The 17,367-nt window shown below is 44.3% G+C and overlaps 1 protein-coding gene across 1 annotated transcript in view; it reads right to left on the reverse strand.

Moving 5' to 3' along the window:
* maml3 (mastermind-like transcriptional coactivator 3) overlaps positions 1–17,367 on the reverse strand; it is a 97,310-nt gene that overhangs the window by 31,338 nt on the left and 48,605 nt on the right. The window contains 1 exon segment of the mRNA XM_054604568.1: positions 15,367–16,317. Within this exon segment, the coding sequence (XP_054460543.1) occupies positions 15,367–16,317 (951 nt within the window).

The following is a 17,367-nucleotide window of genomic DNA, read 5'->3' on the forward strand; positions in this document are numbered from 1 at the left end:
GAATGACACAGTCAGCATGATCTGTAGTCTATTAACGTCCTGCCAGCAAGCTCAGCTACTACTGCTGAGCTGAACCAGGCCACAACAGCAGACAGTGCTGTTGTGGAATAACCTACATACCAGAACTAATGCTTTAAAAAAGGATGTAATGCAGCTATTTAGCATTTCTGGATTTGGAGCTACCTCTGCTCTCTGCCGTTAACCAGAGGGTGAGCACAGTTTATGCTTCTTTTAGGATTTTGAAACTGAATAATGCTCAGCGTCCCTCACAGCACACTAGAGCTGTGTTTAAAGGCGGAATGTGACCATAGGTGTCATGTTACTTGGAATAAGACTAATTATATTGCAATATGTTACAATTTCTTAAGCTCACATTTAAGGAGAACTGTTATAGTAAGAAAGACATAAAATCTCATAAAGAAGGTTCACTTTTTTATGCAATCAGAACTGTAGGATCTGCATTTACATTGTTCAAAGTCACTGTAACATTCAACATCGTAGCACTGCTTTTTGTGCAATCTGATGCCAACTTTCCATGTAAATAACAATAAAAATCAATAGTGTTTTTGAGAGTTGATACAGCATCACAAACACAATATTGTGATGCACCACTCCAGCACACGTACACATACACTATTTGGTAGGAGATCGTACAGTGTGATCAGATTTGTCGCTTTACTACACGAGAAAGATTTCACTGCATGATTATGTCGCCACTTTCACACCATCACAACAAAATAAAAGTTGTTCAATAGCATGGTAAATGGACTCGCATTTGTATGTAGCCCTTTTCTAGCCTTCCGACCCCTCAAAGCGCTGTACACTCCATGCAACATACATTTTCCTACTAGAGGACGACCGCTCTACCTCTTAGCCACAGCCGCTCCTGAACCCTGTTGATGAGCGGCTTTTAAGTAGTAAGAGAGAAAAGTGTTTTTTTCTTACGTTATTTCTCAGCACCACAGGCTCAGGTTAATGTGACCCAGCTGAAACACGGCTACGGTAAACTGAACACTTATCCAGAGTAACAGGATGTTCATCTGTGATAAAGGTCAATACTGTCAATAGATCAGCTGAAAGTCTATATCCCCGTCCTGCTCCTGTTCAGCTCCGGTGGAACATTCATAACATTCTGTGTGTTGCAGATGCTGTCCGGGTTGCTGGTCCCGGGACCAAAACCAGGGATGTTGGAGCCGTCGGGGCCACTATTCATCGTCGATATGCTGACGGACAGGATTCCCACTGCTAACAATGACAGAATACAATCTGTACTGCACATTGATATTATTTCAGGAAGCTTGTCAGTAAATTCTGCTGTTTTTTGTCTATTGTGACTTTTGTGGGCTCCACTCTGGCATTTTCTCCACCCCAATGGTCGTCTCTGTGCTGATATGAGGCTATGGTACTGTCCCCAACTTGTACGGATCTAAGTATGTATCCTGATGTGTCAATTTAACAAAAATACACTGATGTAGAGCAGCTAAAACGAAGAAAATAATAAGAGTTTTTACTAAAAAAAATACACTCACTATGTGTACGCCATCTTGTTAAATACATTATAGCTAGACTTGTTCTCAATTGTGCTAATACAGAATAAAAAAAGTACTCGAGTGGAAATGGCACTACTTTATATTACCGCATGCTCTGTGCTCCAAAAAGGAAACGAACTGTGCCGAACGACCAATTAACAAATCTGATCTTCAATAAAAAGGTGTTAATAGTCCACCGTCTTGATCCATCATGAAGGTGTTACCCCTCAAAACAGAAGAAACATGTCCTTTGAAAACACAGAGGCAGAGCCACAAACACGCAAAAATGTACAGACATTGTTTACTGTACACACACACACACACACACACACACACACACACACACACACACACACACACACACACACACACACACACACACACACACACACACACACTCTGAGCCACGGTAGATAACATGCACGCACATACAGTATATACACACACATTAAAACACGCACACACACACACACACACACAGGTTTTGCTGTTGATGGTGCAGGTAAAGCTGTGCTTTCCCATGCAGTTTGAACTTTGTGTGAGACTGGCAAACATCCCCGTGTGTAGGGTAAGCAGATTTTCTGCCTTCTTGCACAAAAACTACAATAAGGGAGAGTGGGATGGAGAGGGGAGGGAAGGAGAGGGGGAGAGAGAGAGATGGGAGAGAGGGAGGTGAAGAAAGAGAGAATGACAATGTGTTTTAGTGCTTACCTTCAACAGAATGATAGTAGATGAGGAAAGGTCAGAAAATATAAGGGGAAGGTGAGCACTCTTTCTGTCTTGAGGACGGCTCAGGCTTTATGCTACTCACAGGTAGAGCTAAATCATGTGACAGTTTACCTGCACCAAGTCAAAGCCACAAACTATGAAAAGTAAGAAATACAGTGTCAGTGAAGAGGGAAACATTTCTGCTATGACTCCTTAAATTGGTGACTTTAGAGGAGGCTTGCACGAAAAAGTTTGGATTATTAAAAATTGTATGTCACTTACAACATTGAAGGCTTTGTAAAAATGACTGTGAGCTATTATTTATTCTATACTAATAAAAAAGCGCCCCTTTGTTTTTTTACAATACAAACAATCCATCAATCAATTAAGAAAATAACCATAAGATTAATATTGTAAATTGAAGTCCTACACTGTATAGTGGCCTAAATCAAGTGCTCCCCAGAGGAAATGAGTCCTAAAGAAACATGTACTTTGTCAATGTCTATTAATGATATCCCAAAGTGTTCACATTAAAAATGTATCTGTGGCTTCAAGTGTTTATCACATAGACATATGCTTTTGAGCCACTTTAAGAAAACTTGAATTCAAGCTTGTTAAACGCTGGATTGAACACATGAAGACGATACTACGCAGCAGGACATTCCTGCTTTTCATCCCCTTCATCCTCTCACACTCACATGTGGTTTCATGGGCCACTAAAACCAAATGTTGGGAAATGGCTGTTCACATTACCCATGTGTTATAGTTTACAGATGCATATGAAATAAACAAGTAAAGCAGAGCTACTGAAAAGGAGCTGCTGATAATGGGGCAGCCATCCACCCATGCACCACTTCTGCACCTAGTGTCTATTCTGCAGTACAAAGTTACAAAGACTCAGCCAGACACACCATACAGTCACAAACTTGAAACGAACACATTGAAATATGCAGCGCACAAGACAAAAATAGCATTTTAAACTACATTTAACACACACACACACAGACCATGCAATTGGATTTTGTTGCTGCTAAGAGCAGCACAGAGTGACATGAAGCATGTGAGACTGACGCTCTGCCGCCAAATTGAAGCCCTCTGTCTAAAGTGAATTATCTCTGCTCCATGTGTGTGTGTGTGTGTGTGTGTGTATGTGGGTGTGTGTGTGTGTGTGTGTGTGTGTGTGTGTGTGTGTGTGTGTGTGTGTGTCGCCACCTAAGGTTATACTGTGTGGGTGTGTATGAATGTGTCCCGGAATTAGTGTGACAGCGCATCTTTCCTGGTAAGGGTGTGTGTGTTTATTTGGCCGATTGGACGGGATATTGGGAAGCTTGAGAAATAATGATACAAGTCAGAGAAACAACAGACGGGAGGGGAGCTAAAACAAACACACACACACACACACACACACACACACACACACACACACACACACACACACACACACACACACACACACACACACACACACACACACACACACACACACACACACACACACACAACTCGCATGCGCACAAATCTGTGGTATGGAGTTATTTGGGTTTGGAGTATTCCTGTTAGAGGGGTTTATGAATTTACCGTACAATCAAATAGTTACATTGGTAAAACTTGCTTGACACAATAGCAAGTCTGTTTTATTGTCTTGGTGCAATTTATTCTTCACCTCACGTCTCTAATTATGAGTGCTTTACTAATGCCAGCACTACTACAACTAAAAAACAATCTGAAGAGACATTGTCTCACGTCTTAAACTCATACATTCTTGCTAATCTAGTATAGATTCTTGTAGGAATGCTATTTTTGAATTATTTTCTCTGACCAACCCTCGTTAACCAATCATTTAACGTTAACCGACAAGATTAGTGCCACTTCCTTGCATGTAGGGGTGCTGTGGTTGAAGCACCTAACAAGTCGCCCAGCTGCAACTATAACCTGATGCACAAACAGGTTGAAGCCATAATTTACCGCCAGCTGCAGTGTATGCGCAAAACAGGCGACTGAATCCCCAGTTCATGTGCACAGGAAAGTTATAGCCACGGTGTTGCGTGAACTGTCTGCAGCTCTGTAGGTTGTAGCTCCATGTGGTACTGGCTATTAGCTAGGTAGCTTTAGTTGAATTAAACCTTTAGCGATATCAGTACTTTAAGCTCTTCTTCCTAATATCCTTAAATCAGGACCTCCAGAGCAGTCAAAGATTAACAAACATTTGTCTCGTTAGCCTGTGACTCGTAGCTGTTAACAGGGTTAGTAGAAGACGTCGGATATCTTCAACTGTTAATTTGTTGTTACCATCTTAATTAGACAACCACCCAAACAACAAAGTCATAGTGGTTATTTTGGAAACTGAGCAAAGCCAAGCTCCACTAATCATTCATAGGTTTACCAGTCATCATGAATAATGGTGTGGATAAAGTTTATGCAGTCCTGCACAGGTGTTTTCACTTATTCCAGCTGTTTCACAAGTCCTGGGGAGAGCTCTAATGAGGAGTAATAAGTAAAAACACCTGAGTAGGTGTACTGTGAGTGGGTAAGTAACCTTAAACTGTTTGGAGCCACTTTAAATTGAGAAAAATAATACATCTTGTGTTTTTAATCTTATAAAGAATGTAAATATAGTTAATTAACAGCATGTTTTGGCGGATTTCAATTTATTTATGATACAAATGTTCCCAGCCCTAGCTGTTTAAGGTACAAATAAATGCAGCAGCTTGTCATACCTTTTTGCCCGATTGATACTAAAATGAAGGGTTTCTTTGCATGATATAGTTCTGACTAATACCAATTTCAACTGAATTACTTTGATAAATGTTTAAATCTGTAAAGCTACAAAATTAAAAGTAAGTGTAATGAACCCTTTTCATATTGTAAATATCTTAGAATCTCTCGTTAACTATCTATTAATGTGTTTATACCCATTATACAGCTTTTAAACCTAAACTAATATCACTGCAGTTCAGTTTTTTTCTATTGTAGAGATTTTTTATTTATCCTCAAGGATTACTTTAAGTTCACCTTTATCATATGAGCTGCTCAGATAAGCCACAATTCTGCCCTCATTTAACAATAACAACCCGGAAAACCAGCCTTCAGACATGTAAATAATATCTGAATGCCTTATAAAGTGTCTTAGCAAGAAAAAACCCAGTTACAGCTACAATGTGTCCATATTTAACTGGAGGCTGTAGTCAATTTCACATCCATGGTATGAAGCAGCAGAGATTTACAGCAAGAAACAACTTTACATTTTTCAACTTTTTTGTATTAATTTCTGCCCTACACCTCCATTGACCAATGTTTTGAGTCGTAACTGAAAGTGTGTACAGTATTTTTGATCTCAAAGATAAAACAATGTCCTAGTTATGTGATGTCTTTTATTTTATAGATTTTTCTGTAGGTGGCGCTCATGTCTGTCCAGAGAAGCAAAAATAACATATATATTCATGTACGAACGTTGAAGATCACTACTTTCAACAACCAAGCATGTTTACTATTATCAGGAGCATCTGAAATGATTGTGCATCTTGTAGCAAAAACTCCACCATATAAAAATGATATACATGAGCATAGCTGTTTCCTGTAGACCCAAATAATTAATCAAACTATACAAACAGCGTGTGCTTTTGCATGTGTGTGTGTGTTGTGTGTTGTGTGTTGTGTTTTGTGTGTTGTGTGTGTGAATGAGAGGGAGTTATAGTGCCAGTGGGAGAGAGGAGAGGGAGGTATAGGGAGTGTGGGAATAAAGACAGGGGAAGAAAGGAAAAAGATGGAGAGGGAGCTTTGCGCAAACCATCAATCACCTTCTTGGGGTTCAAGTTTATTTGGCTTCATCTTTTTTTTTTTATATGCAGCACACAGAGACGGAAAGGAGCCGGGGATGGAGAGAAAAAGAGCAAGACAGAGGGAGAAAGGGGGGAGAGAGAAATAAAGGAGAGGTTGGGGAGAAAAAAATACAGAAGGGGGGAAATCTCACTCGGAGAGAGAGGATGAAGAGGGAGGCAGGGAGAGACAAGAGGGCAGAGAAGTCAGGACAAGGAGAAAGGGGGGGAAATAAGGGTTAAAATGCCTCTGCAGCTACAAGTCTTCAGATATATATCTTCATATGTGCATAAATTGTTCACGGACATTTGTATAAGCACCAGCACGAGAACCAGATACTCAATTCCACGAAACAAACCTCTAAAAAGAGAGAGAAAGGAGAGACATAAGTCAAGTTGAGGTGGGGTTTTTTTTGTGTGTGTGTGTGTGTGTGTGTGTGCCTCTGGACCCACAGCCAGCCTCAGAGCTCTAATGAGAGACCAGAGCTCCCTCCGTCTCCTTCTCCTCAATCACTACTCCGTCCCTCCTGCTCTCCGCCCGCGCTGCTGTCGCTCTCGATAACTATGTGTACAGTTGTATGTAGGTTACTCTCACTTTGTCTCACTCCAGGTTTCCTCTCTTTCCTCTCTCTTGTATGAGCATCACGCAATCTTTCTCATATTATGATCAGTTTCCATGTCTCTCTATCATGTGTCCTAAAACAGCACACAGTCCAAGTCCTCCCCATGTTCTCATACGGTTCTCCTTTTCCATATTGCCCTACTAACTACTAACCTTTACACCTTGCATTGGAATGCATATTGAGTAATCGGACTGCAATCAGATAGTGCTTGACCACATGAGAGTACAGGTGTTAACGCACCCAAAACGCATTGAGGATGAAGTGTGATCCAATCGGTCAAACCACCTCCGGAAGCAGTCAGAGACGCATTGTGAACACATTGAGCAAAAGTGTAAATGCATTTGCAACGTCTCTTTTCCTCATCCTGCTGTGTGTTCGAGTGTAGGCAGTAGGTTTGCAGGACCTTTTTTTACGCTAAACAGCAGCATTTTTTGGGCTGATTTGTTTGCGCACTAAGGACCGCCTCTCTGTCAGTGATGCAGCCTCCGGAGGCTTCTGCTCAGCCCTTTCAGACAGAGCGTTCTGATCTCAATATGCATGTCAAGTGGACAATGTTTCTTTCTTTCAATTCTGTTTTCTGCTCTGATGCTTTCAGGTGCCGTACACTGAATGCAAACAAAACACTCAACAATGCAGATACAAAGAAAAAGACTAACATGGCCTAAGAATCCTAAGAAGTGTCCAAGAAGCGTTTTCTGAATTGGATCCTCGGGATTAAAAAAAACTCAGTGTTCAGAGGAAGGATTAAAGTAAAAAAAAATGTTGACAGGAAGACTTGAGGAGAGTGCTCCTGGGGGCGAGGGAGATGCGATGAGCTAACCTGCAGACATACCTGCGTCAGCGCGAGAGAGTCGCCACCGACACCAGACACCGAAACTCCTGTATTCTGCGAAATACAGAGAGCTCTCCCTGCCAGCTCCCTGTTGTTGATGTTAACACCAAACAAAATATCTCACAAGTTACGTTCAGGAGCAAATAAGACTTGCAAGCTTCTCAAAAAAGAAGATAATCAGAATCAAGCAGCCCAAAGACGGACCACTGATTAACACTGTAGAATGGCAGACTTTGAAAAACTCGCCTGACCATTTCGTGCAATGTTGGAATTTAGCAGTCTAGCATTGCTTTTTGAACGCAAATTTACCATTTCGCCCGTCTGAACGCAGCTAATTTGATTTTGTTTGGAGCACATGAGCAGTTTTACACACAAACACAACCCTCCCAAACCCTCCCTCGTTTTCCTCTCTTCCTCCTGCCACTCTCCTTTCTCAGTATCAGGAACAAGACTGTTGGATTAGGCTCCTTTAAGAGCGGATTAGCTGTGTCGGAGTCGTTCGAGGTAAATGGCTCCAAGGAGTCAATCTACCCCCACCACTACCACCACCACCAACACCTCCTCTTCCCTCCGCAACACAGAGTCAAAATTCTCAACCTAATCCTCAAAGAGCCTTACCACACCTCCCCCTGTGTTGCACCCCCCCTGTCTGCCTTCTCCGTTTTAGGTTTTTCCTCCAACATTCTCTCCCTCCTTCAGCCCACACAGAGGAGTGATGAAGGGAGGAAGAGTGATAGACGTGTGTGTGACGGGCAGGATGAGGTGGTGAGGTGGGGGTGGGGTGGGGGTTTGAGAGGAAGATGCTGGCATATGAATGCAGAAACTCCGACAGACACACGTAGGTGAACCGTGTGACTTTACAAGACTGGCTGCTTTTGTTGCGTGTGTGCATGCGTGTACAACTGCTGGAGCATGTCGTTGAACAGTGGTGAGTGGTGTTAATGCTAAGTGGCAAAGTGTGTGTGTGTGTGTGTGTTCGTGTTAGCATCTGACTGAGCAGATGGGGAGGGTGGGGTGCATTTTGGGGACAAGGGCGGGGTCACATCTGTGTCATCCCTAGCGTTTGTCTTTGTGTATGTGTGTGTGTGTGTGTGTGTGTGTGTGTGTGTGTGTGTGTGTGTGTGTGTGTGTGTCACTTGGCATGGTGGCCACATTTAGAGCCATCAACACAAACAAGGTGATTAGCAAGTCGGGACAAACACATTATTACTCTGAATTAATGGACTGACCTCATCGTCTTCCTAATAGCTAAATGTTTTTCCACCCATCTCTCTCAACATGTCTTTTGCAAATTTCCCCGCTGCAGGACTAATAAAGGATTATCTTATGTCCCAAAAAATATATATATATATTCTGTTTATTCTAGGCTTAAATCAATTTGTACACCATTGATAGTGCACTGCGCCTTATGCCGTATTTATCACTAAACTACACACAAGTACAACCTGCTTATAGGCTGGAACATTTGAACACAGACAGGCTGTCGCGTGTATACATACACACGCACGCACACACACACACATGCTACCCCTGCCTACCCTCATCTTGGAGCTACCATTGATTCGGGCTGCAAGGTGCTGTGGGCAATGGTTACCATGGCAACCGACAGCCGAGCAAGGCAGCCAAAGTTTGAGCTGGCATGAGGAGAGACTGTGTGTGTGCATGCATGTCTCTGAGTGTGTGTGTGTGTGTGTGTGTGTGTGTGTGTGTGAGTGTGTGTGTGTGTGTGTGTGTGTGTGTGTGTGTGTGTGTGTGTGTGTGTGTGTGTGTGTGTACGGTTTGTGAGTTTGTATAGAAGAGGTAGGGCAACCAAGCATGCATTTATGTTTCTGTGTGTGTGTGTGTGTGTGTGTGTGTGTGTGTGTGTGTGTGTGTGTGTGTGTGTGTGTGTGTGTGTGAGGTGCTGGCAGGGTGACAGCAGTCTGTTTAGTATGCAGCCTTCTGACTGCATCTCCGTTCGTCCCTCCCTTTGGCCCACAGACACAGCATAAGAATGATACCCCCTTCTCTCACACACACACACACACACACACACACACACACACACACACACACACACACACACACACACACACACACACACACACACACACACACACACACACACACACAGACAGACAAGCGCACACACAGCTGCGGTCGCTCTTCTACATATGCACATACTTCAAGTCACATACACTCAGACACCATGTGCCTGCAGACATGTGTGTCAAGACTGGTTTACGACATATTGAGGCCCGCAGGTCAATATTGCAGATGAGGTTAATATTAGAGAGGGCTTGGTCACGGACACGCACAGATACACTGCTGATGAGCACTCCACCATAAAGTGACATTCCATCTGAAAAAGCAGCCTGTTGGTGGAGGTGAGTATTGATATTTCCTCTGCTGCCCTGTATTCACACCCCTAGGGCGTGTCAGAAGGGTGGAGATGGTCCGTCTCAGTGTGTCTTCTCTGGCGCTTTCGGAGTGAACCAAACAGTTTATGTGGAGGGTGTGTGTTTGTTGTGTTGTGTTGTGTTGTGGGGTATCCTGGGAAATTGTTTTCCCTCCTGCTGCTGCCTATGCTTCTCTCTCACACACACACACACACACACACACACACACACACACACACACACACACACACACACACACACACACACACACACACACACACACACACACACACACATATAGATACATAAACACACGCTTTTGTGTGCCCACTTTTATCGCAATACATTTGCATAACTTGAACATAAGAACAGTATTAAATCACACATGAATAGACGCTGTTGTAACAGACACATGCACAGTACATACACACACACATACATTTATATACATTAAGAATGTACATAAGAAATGATGCACACACACAGGCAGACACACATAATATTGATTGGGACTGGTGGAGTGGAGCGCTACACTAACAGCTCCCTCTAAGCACAGGAGAGGCAGAGTGGTTAAGGAGAAGAGAGGATGAGGATGAAGATGGGAGAGGAAAAGAAAGGAAAGAGAGAAGAGAGGGGAGGAAATTAAAAGGAAAAAGGAAATAAAAGAAAGGAAAGGAAATGTGAGCAGAGGAAAGGATGTGAGGAGATAAGAGGAGGGAAGGAGCAAAGAGAAGAGAAATGAATAAATGGACAGCAGAAGCACAGAGAGAGCTGTTTGTCTTGTGTTTGTCGTAACAGGAAGCATCTCAGAGGGAACAGAGGGGGAGAGAGAGCTAACACCAGAACAGAGTAGTCTCCACCCTGCCCCCTCAATGCTGCGCCCAAACACCCCTTCACAACCTGCCTCCCCCCCATCTCCCCATCCTCAGAGCCTCTCTACAGGATCTGAGAGCAGCTCAGCTCAAGCCCTGACACGTGTGCCGGAGAGAGCGTGAGAGAGAGAGAGAGAGAGAGAGATGGAGGAGTGAGAGAGTGAGCTGTATTCACTTGTGTGTGTGCATGTGTGTGACATGGAGAAAGTGGGGGTGGGGGGTGGTGGGGTGACAGAGTGAGCAGAAGATGTAATGGGTGTACGTGAGGGAGGGAGTGAGGGCGGGAAGGTAATATCTGCTGCTCGTGGGGATAGATGGAGGGAAGAGAGAGAGAAATTACTTGGTCCGGGGCCTTGCTGTCCACAGATCCCCAGTTGTTTATTTGAGGCTGATACAAAAATTGATATTTGGGAGTTGTAAAGATCTGTTATTTTGTTCACATAAATGCATAGCGTAAAACCTTTTAAATTTCCAAATCCATTAAATTCAAAATCTATATACGATAAAGCCTTTAAATCGGGAAGAAATGTAAGTACAAATATGCTTACGTTTCAGTTTTCAAGGACAAAAAACACAAAGAAAACCGTGGAAATTAATAAATCTTGCAGCGAGTATGTAGGCACCCAAAGGTGTTGCTGTAAGGACCCACTGTAAAACATATGTGATTTTACAAACTCCCCTTGCTGGACTAGAAGGCACAGCAAGGGGAGAAGACGTCTCTATTGTTTACTGACATACAGTTAGGTGATGTCACTCACACTGATAAAATATATCTGTTATAAGCTTAAATCGGCCAATAATATCAGTCCGGACAATGTTTTGTTCAGGTTATATATCAGTGATTGTGAGAACCTGGCTCTCTCTCTCTGTGTGTGTGTGTGTGTGTGTGTGTGTGTGTGTGTGTGTGTGTGTGTGTGTGTGTGTGTGTGTGTGTGTGTTAAGCCTGCCACCCTTGAGACCTTGTGGAGGTCAGGGTTCTCTGTAGAAGAGGATGGAGAAAGGGATGAATAAAAGGACAGAGAGGATGATGAGAGAGGCTTTACCTCTGGACAGAGAGAGGGATGGAGAAGGTAGAATGCAGGAGGAGCTTTGTCTTTATGTCGTGACTCACAGAGCTATTAAGACCGGCGTCGGCTCCTTGTGCACTGCAGTCGGTGACACACACACACACACACACACACACACACACACACACACACACACACACACACACACACACACACACACACACGTACTCACCCACATACACACAGTCACAACGTCCCGCTCCAATTTATCAGGATGACACCAGAAGCCCACCTCTGAGCCCAACACCTGTCAATCCATTCTCACCCAATCATCACTCAGATAACCCCAGAGACCCGCCCCCGCGCTGCTGGCTCCACACAGCTGCACACACGCTTGTGCAACAAGCCACATCCGTCTCATAATCATTCTGTTACACACACACACACACACACACACAACACAAACAGGCAACCGCATCCGTTACAGGCAGACAGTCACACAAACAGCTTCCACTGACTCATGCACGCGCTTTGCTCCCCCACTTGCTGCTTCCACTGAGACATCCACCGCCGTGGCGACGGTAACCGCGACAACGGGCATAAATTAGCGTCATGGCGATATGCAAAGCGAGGGAGCAACAATTAAAGCTTGACTAACGAGCTTTTGAGGAGCGAGGCTGAAGTTTCCCCGAGCAGCTGCTAACTGGATTAGCCTAGGCTCACACACACACACACACACACACACACACACACACACACACACACACACACACACACACACACAAACATTGAGGGGGAGAGAGGATGGAGCAGAGAGTCATGTTTAAGCACCACCTTTGAGACGACACACACACAAACAGCGAAAGGTTAATCTACACATACAATAATGAAGACAAAGAAAATCAGAATCTAAACCCAGCCAGCATCCCTTCACCCAGACACAAACGTAAAACACAAGAAATACACAAACACACACAAACCTCCGAGCTTTGACAGTCATCAACAGAATTACGTTGGTTTCCCTGAATAGTCCAACCAAAGCTCTGTCTATGAACAGAGCATCTAAGATACAATTTCTGAGAACAAAAACACATTCTAATGACGGAGAAACCGACGGGCCTGATAAAGCAGACAGGAGTTGTCATTGAATCAAGAGATCTTTATGTGTTAGCTCTTGTGACAGAGCACATAAACAACAAGAAAGGTAAACTCAGAGCAGTGCAGATCTCTTCCTGGTGTGTCTGAAATGACCACAGCTGTAATGTTCGATTGAATGAATACAACACTCCATTGGCCACGTCTCACACAACAGATACTCTCTCATTTTAATCTATGCAGATGTTTGCACCGGCTCTTTGCAGGCCTGTGTCTCAAACTATCTCACTGGGGTAACTGAGATTTGAAGCGTCTATTTAGACTTCAACTCTTTTTTCCCCCAACAATACGCATGTAAACGTGGTGGTTGATTCCCATTATAAAAGGCAGGGAATAAACTGTCTCCCTGATCGCAGAGCAACAGCTGCGATGCAGTCAGCCGTTTGTCGTTTCTATTAGCTGTTAGCTGTTAGCCAAACACACCGTCCAAAACATAAAAAGTGAGCAAACTGCTTTCCCCCCTACAGTGTCCCTGGCCTCAGAGTAGCGGCCGGGGTCCGGTGACGCACTCAGCTGTGTTATCACAAGCAGCCTCACGCAGACTGATTCTCAGTTCGTAGCGCAGACTTTTGTTTAAAGGATTTGTAGTCTCCAAGCCAAGATAACCCTGATGACGTCACTACGACATGATCACGGTTATTTTCCCAGACTTGACAAAAAGCCCTTCCAGAGCCACAGAAGACAGTATAAAATCGTTTTCATGGGCTAAGTAGTGCTCCCCTGGTGAACTGACATTGATGTGTAAAATCGGTGGATTTGCCCTTTAACCGGTACCACCTGTTGTCCACATCCCGGAAATATTGCCTGAAAAAAAAGCTCATCTGCACCCACGTCCACCCTCCTAAATGTCATTACAATGGAGCATATATGCATGTAGAACTGTGAATATTTTGCATTTCAGACACTCCATTCTGCATTGCCCACTTATTTTCTCTTTCCAGCCCCTTGACTTTCTTTTTAATATGCTCCGTCCTCACTCTACAATAAATCTCTCTTTCTGCATTTGCCTTTTTCCTTCAAGTCGTTTTTTTTCTTTCTTCTTTCTCTTCTGCACATCTCTTTCCTCTCTCTTCCCGGTCTCCAATTCTCCACTGCTCACTCAAATAAATCTCTCCACCTCCCCCTCCTCTGAAACACACACAAACATACATGTGCACAGACACGCACTCACTCACTTACGCACACAAACACACACACAACCCTTCAGGCAGCAGCCACAAAGGCCCCATATTAATAAATCTGCTCCTTTATTGGTGCTGAGTGTCTCTGGCAGGGGGAGAAAGAGAGGGAGGAGAGGGGGAGGAAGGAGGAGGAGCAGGACAGGAGACGCAGCGATCACCAATAGGGAGGAGGAGGAGGAGGAGAGGTGACTGACTGACTGTAGCCATATCATGAACACAGGGGAGGCAGAGAGAGAGAGACAGGGAGATAAAGGGAGAAGGAGACAACATTGACTAGTGAATCATCAACAAGCACGCACACACCAGCACACGCACTTTCTATTGACGATAAAACAATGGCCCTGAGATAATGAGACCAACCACACAAACGTGATGTTTCACTTGTGTAGGTGTTTATTTCTTAAGGTATAATCCACCCACACCTCCTTAACCTCCTCCGTCCTGTGGATTATTAAGGACACCTGGCTGAACCGGCGGAGCGTTTGCAGTGGGCTGTAGCTGTCGCTGGGCTTCTGGGAAACAAACTGCCCGAGGTGGGCTCTCGGTAATGACAGCAGCTAGCTCGGCTTAGTGGTCCAATCTCAGCCATCAGTCAGCTGTGACAGATTGGGGATATGAGCTAAGGAGCCGTTTAGCTTTGGTGTTTGGCGTGGTGTGTGAGTGCACGCGCTAGTGTGTCTGGGTTGAGGAAGAGTGGGGGGGAGGCTATCAGTGCTGCTGGTGTTGCAGAGGCATCAATACACTGTCGACAGGCCATTTTCCTATGCCTATTCCCAGCCCTGGCTTGTTGCTGGGGAAACTACCGCCATTTTACCTTCTCTGGCTGCACCTCTGGAAGGTTTTGTAAAACAGCGAACCATTTTTCCGTAATCTGTCACGGTCAACTGTTTAATAAGCTTGTAATATCTTGTATTTTTTATATTTCCTTGCCATTCGTCCATTATAAATGTAAAAATGGAGCCCAAGTTATCTGTATATTTCATATAAAACCTCCAGTGGACTGCCAGTTTCAACTAGTGCCGCAAAGAATGACAAACAAAAACTGTTGGGTGTATTGTTCTCCTCACAAGGTCAAAGGTTGAGTGATCTATAACACCATGGCGCTCAAACATGACACTCATCTCTAGAGTAAATGCTTTCTGTTTGCATCTGAAGAATGACTCTGGAATCCGTGCTAAGCTATGCTACAGACGGACAGACTACACTTGATCTGCACAAAAAACAACTTTGCCTAGCCGCATTGATTAAAAACTTCAGTTCCCTTACCTGTCCATGAGCCTGCATGGCGCTGTAGGGCATGTTCTGGTTCAACACTTTCTGCTTCATCAGCAACATCCTCTTCTGCTCCTCACTCAGGTGGGCTGTCTGTCCCGGGATTGGCCCCTGGGTCTGCCCGGGCCCCGCGCCCTGGCTGCCGCCTCCCCCGCCACCCATGTAGGGAGGCATCATGGGGTTCTTGACCTGATTGTTCCCTCCCATGGGAGGAGTCATCCTATGGCCTAAGTGATCAACCCCGCTGCTGCTGAAGTGACTCAGCGGTTTGGTGTTGTTGTAGGACAACATGGCTGCTGTTTGCTGCTGCTGTTGCTGCTGCTGTTTGGACAGGGTGTTCTGGTTGATGCTGTTTGGCTGCTGCTGGCCCATCATGCCCATGTGGTTGTGAGGGAGGTAGTTGTTCATGGGGGCCTTGGGCCCATTGTTGGGGGCCATCCCAGCCACTAGAGGGCCCTGTGGCGTGTTAAAGGCTTGCGGTGGGTACATCATGGGGCTGTTGGGTTTGTCTTGGTTAAAGGGACCAGAGTTATAGGGACTGGTTGGAGCACCTGCAGGGGACCAGTTAGCTGCCTGCTGCTGCTGCTGCTGCTGCTTCTGCTGCAGCAGTTTAGCCCGTTGTTGAGCCATTGCCTTTAGCTGCTCTGCTGGAGAAAGTTCAGGCGTCACTGGTCCAACAGGTTGACCTCCAGGGGCAACTCCAGCCGCTCCGGGTCCTGTGCCCGCCTGACTGACCCCTGGGCCTGGGTTCATCATGTATCCATTCCCAGGCCTAGAGACTGCTTGTGTCTGAGCCTGGGTCGGGGTCTGAGGGGAGCGAGCCACGCAGTTGTGCAATGGGGAACCTGATGCCATGGCAACTGCTGGAGACTGCTGCAAAGGTTGCTGAGGAGGCGTTCCATTGGCAGTGGTGGCAAACTGAGGGCCTGACGAAGATGGTCGAACCTGAGAAGTCCAAACACAAAAGAATCCTATGAGACACATGTACTACTAGCACTCTAATGAGTTCAACACAACACCTGGTGGCTTTAACCTGAGTTTAGAATAAACTGTCTCTCTCCAAAGTTAAACAAAATGCCCATTAACACCTCTGAAGCTTTCTAATTAACACATCATCTCTTGTTTGTTAAATCTGTAAACAAACAGCAAAGTCAGATATTAATTGTAATTTGAGGGGGGAGTTATTTCTCAGTCTTGTACCATCTTGCCAGTGCAGATATACTTGAACCCATGCTCACTGGTCAAACAGTGTGAGACACTGCACAAAAGCATTTGATGGATGGTTAACCTGGATGGTCACAGCATGCAGCTCTCCCTTAAGTCCCACTTGTTATTTTATTTCAAAGAGCTTTACATACGTTTGTATTTGTGTTGTTTTTTTTTTCAGTTGGAGACACCCAGGCTAGCTGTCAACCCCTGGTTCCAATCTTTATGCTAAAGTAAGCTATTCACCTCCTATCTCCTCTATCTAGTTATTGTTTCTGCTTAGTGACCTAGTTGGAATATTTGAAATGTCTACAAAAATCTGTTTTAAATCTTTTTTTTTTTTTTTTTTTTTTGTCTTGCTGGAAGCTGTCGGCCTTGGACCAAATAACCTAATGGTTAGCTTACAAAACTTTTTTAGATTATAACCCCAACACACTGTGTAAGCATTTCATGTTTGTGTCTTGTTTTGCACATCTCACAGTTTTATTCCTGTATAAGTTATTTAGAAAGATACAGAAGGACACAAATATATTACTATGAATTGGAACCAAAAAACATTTCCTTTCTAAAACCAGTTCAGATTACCTTACTCCTGAAGAAAGTGGTTTAAAAAGCAGTTGAAACCTTTAAATGTATTCTCATTGCCTCGAATCCTTGAATCAGGAGTTGATCATACACAGTAATTTGTTGTGTGCATACAGATTATACATGGTCTATGAATAGTTGCTGTTATATCAAGTTGATCTATTGTGTCTGTTACAACTTAAAGCAAACAGACAATTAAATCTC

This window comes from Anoplopoma fimbria, chromosome 9, assembly GCF_027596085.1.
Source record: "Anoplopoma fimbria isolate UVic2021 breed Golden Eagle Sablefish chromosome 9, Afim_UVic_2022, whole genome shotgun sequence".
Lineage (NCBI taxonomy): Eukaryota > Metazoa > Chordata > Actinopteri > Perciformes > Anoplopomatidae > Anoplopoma > Anoplopoma fimbria.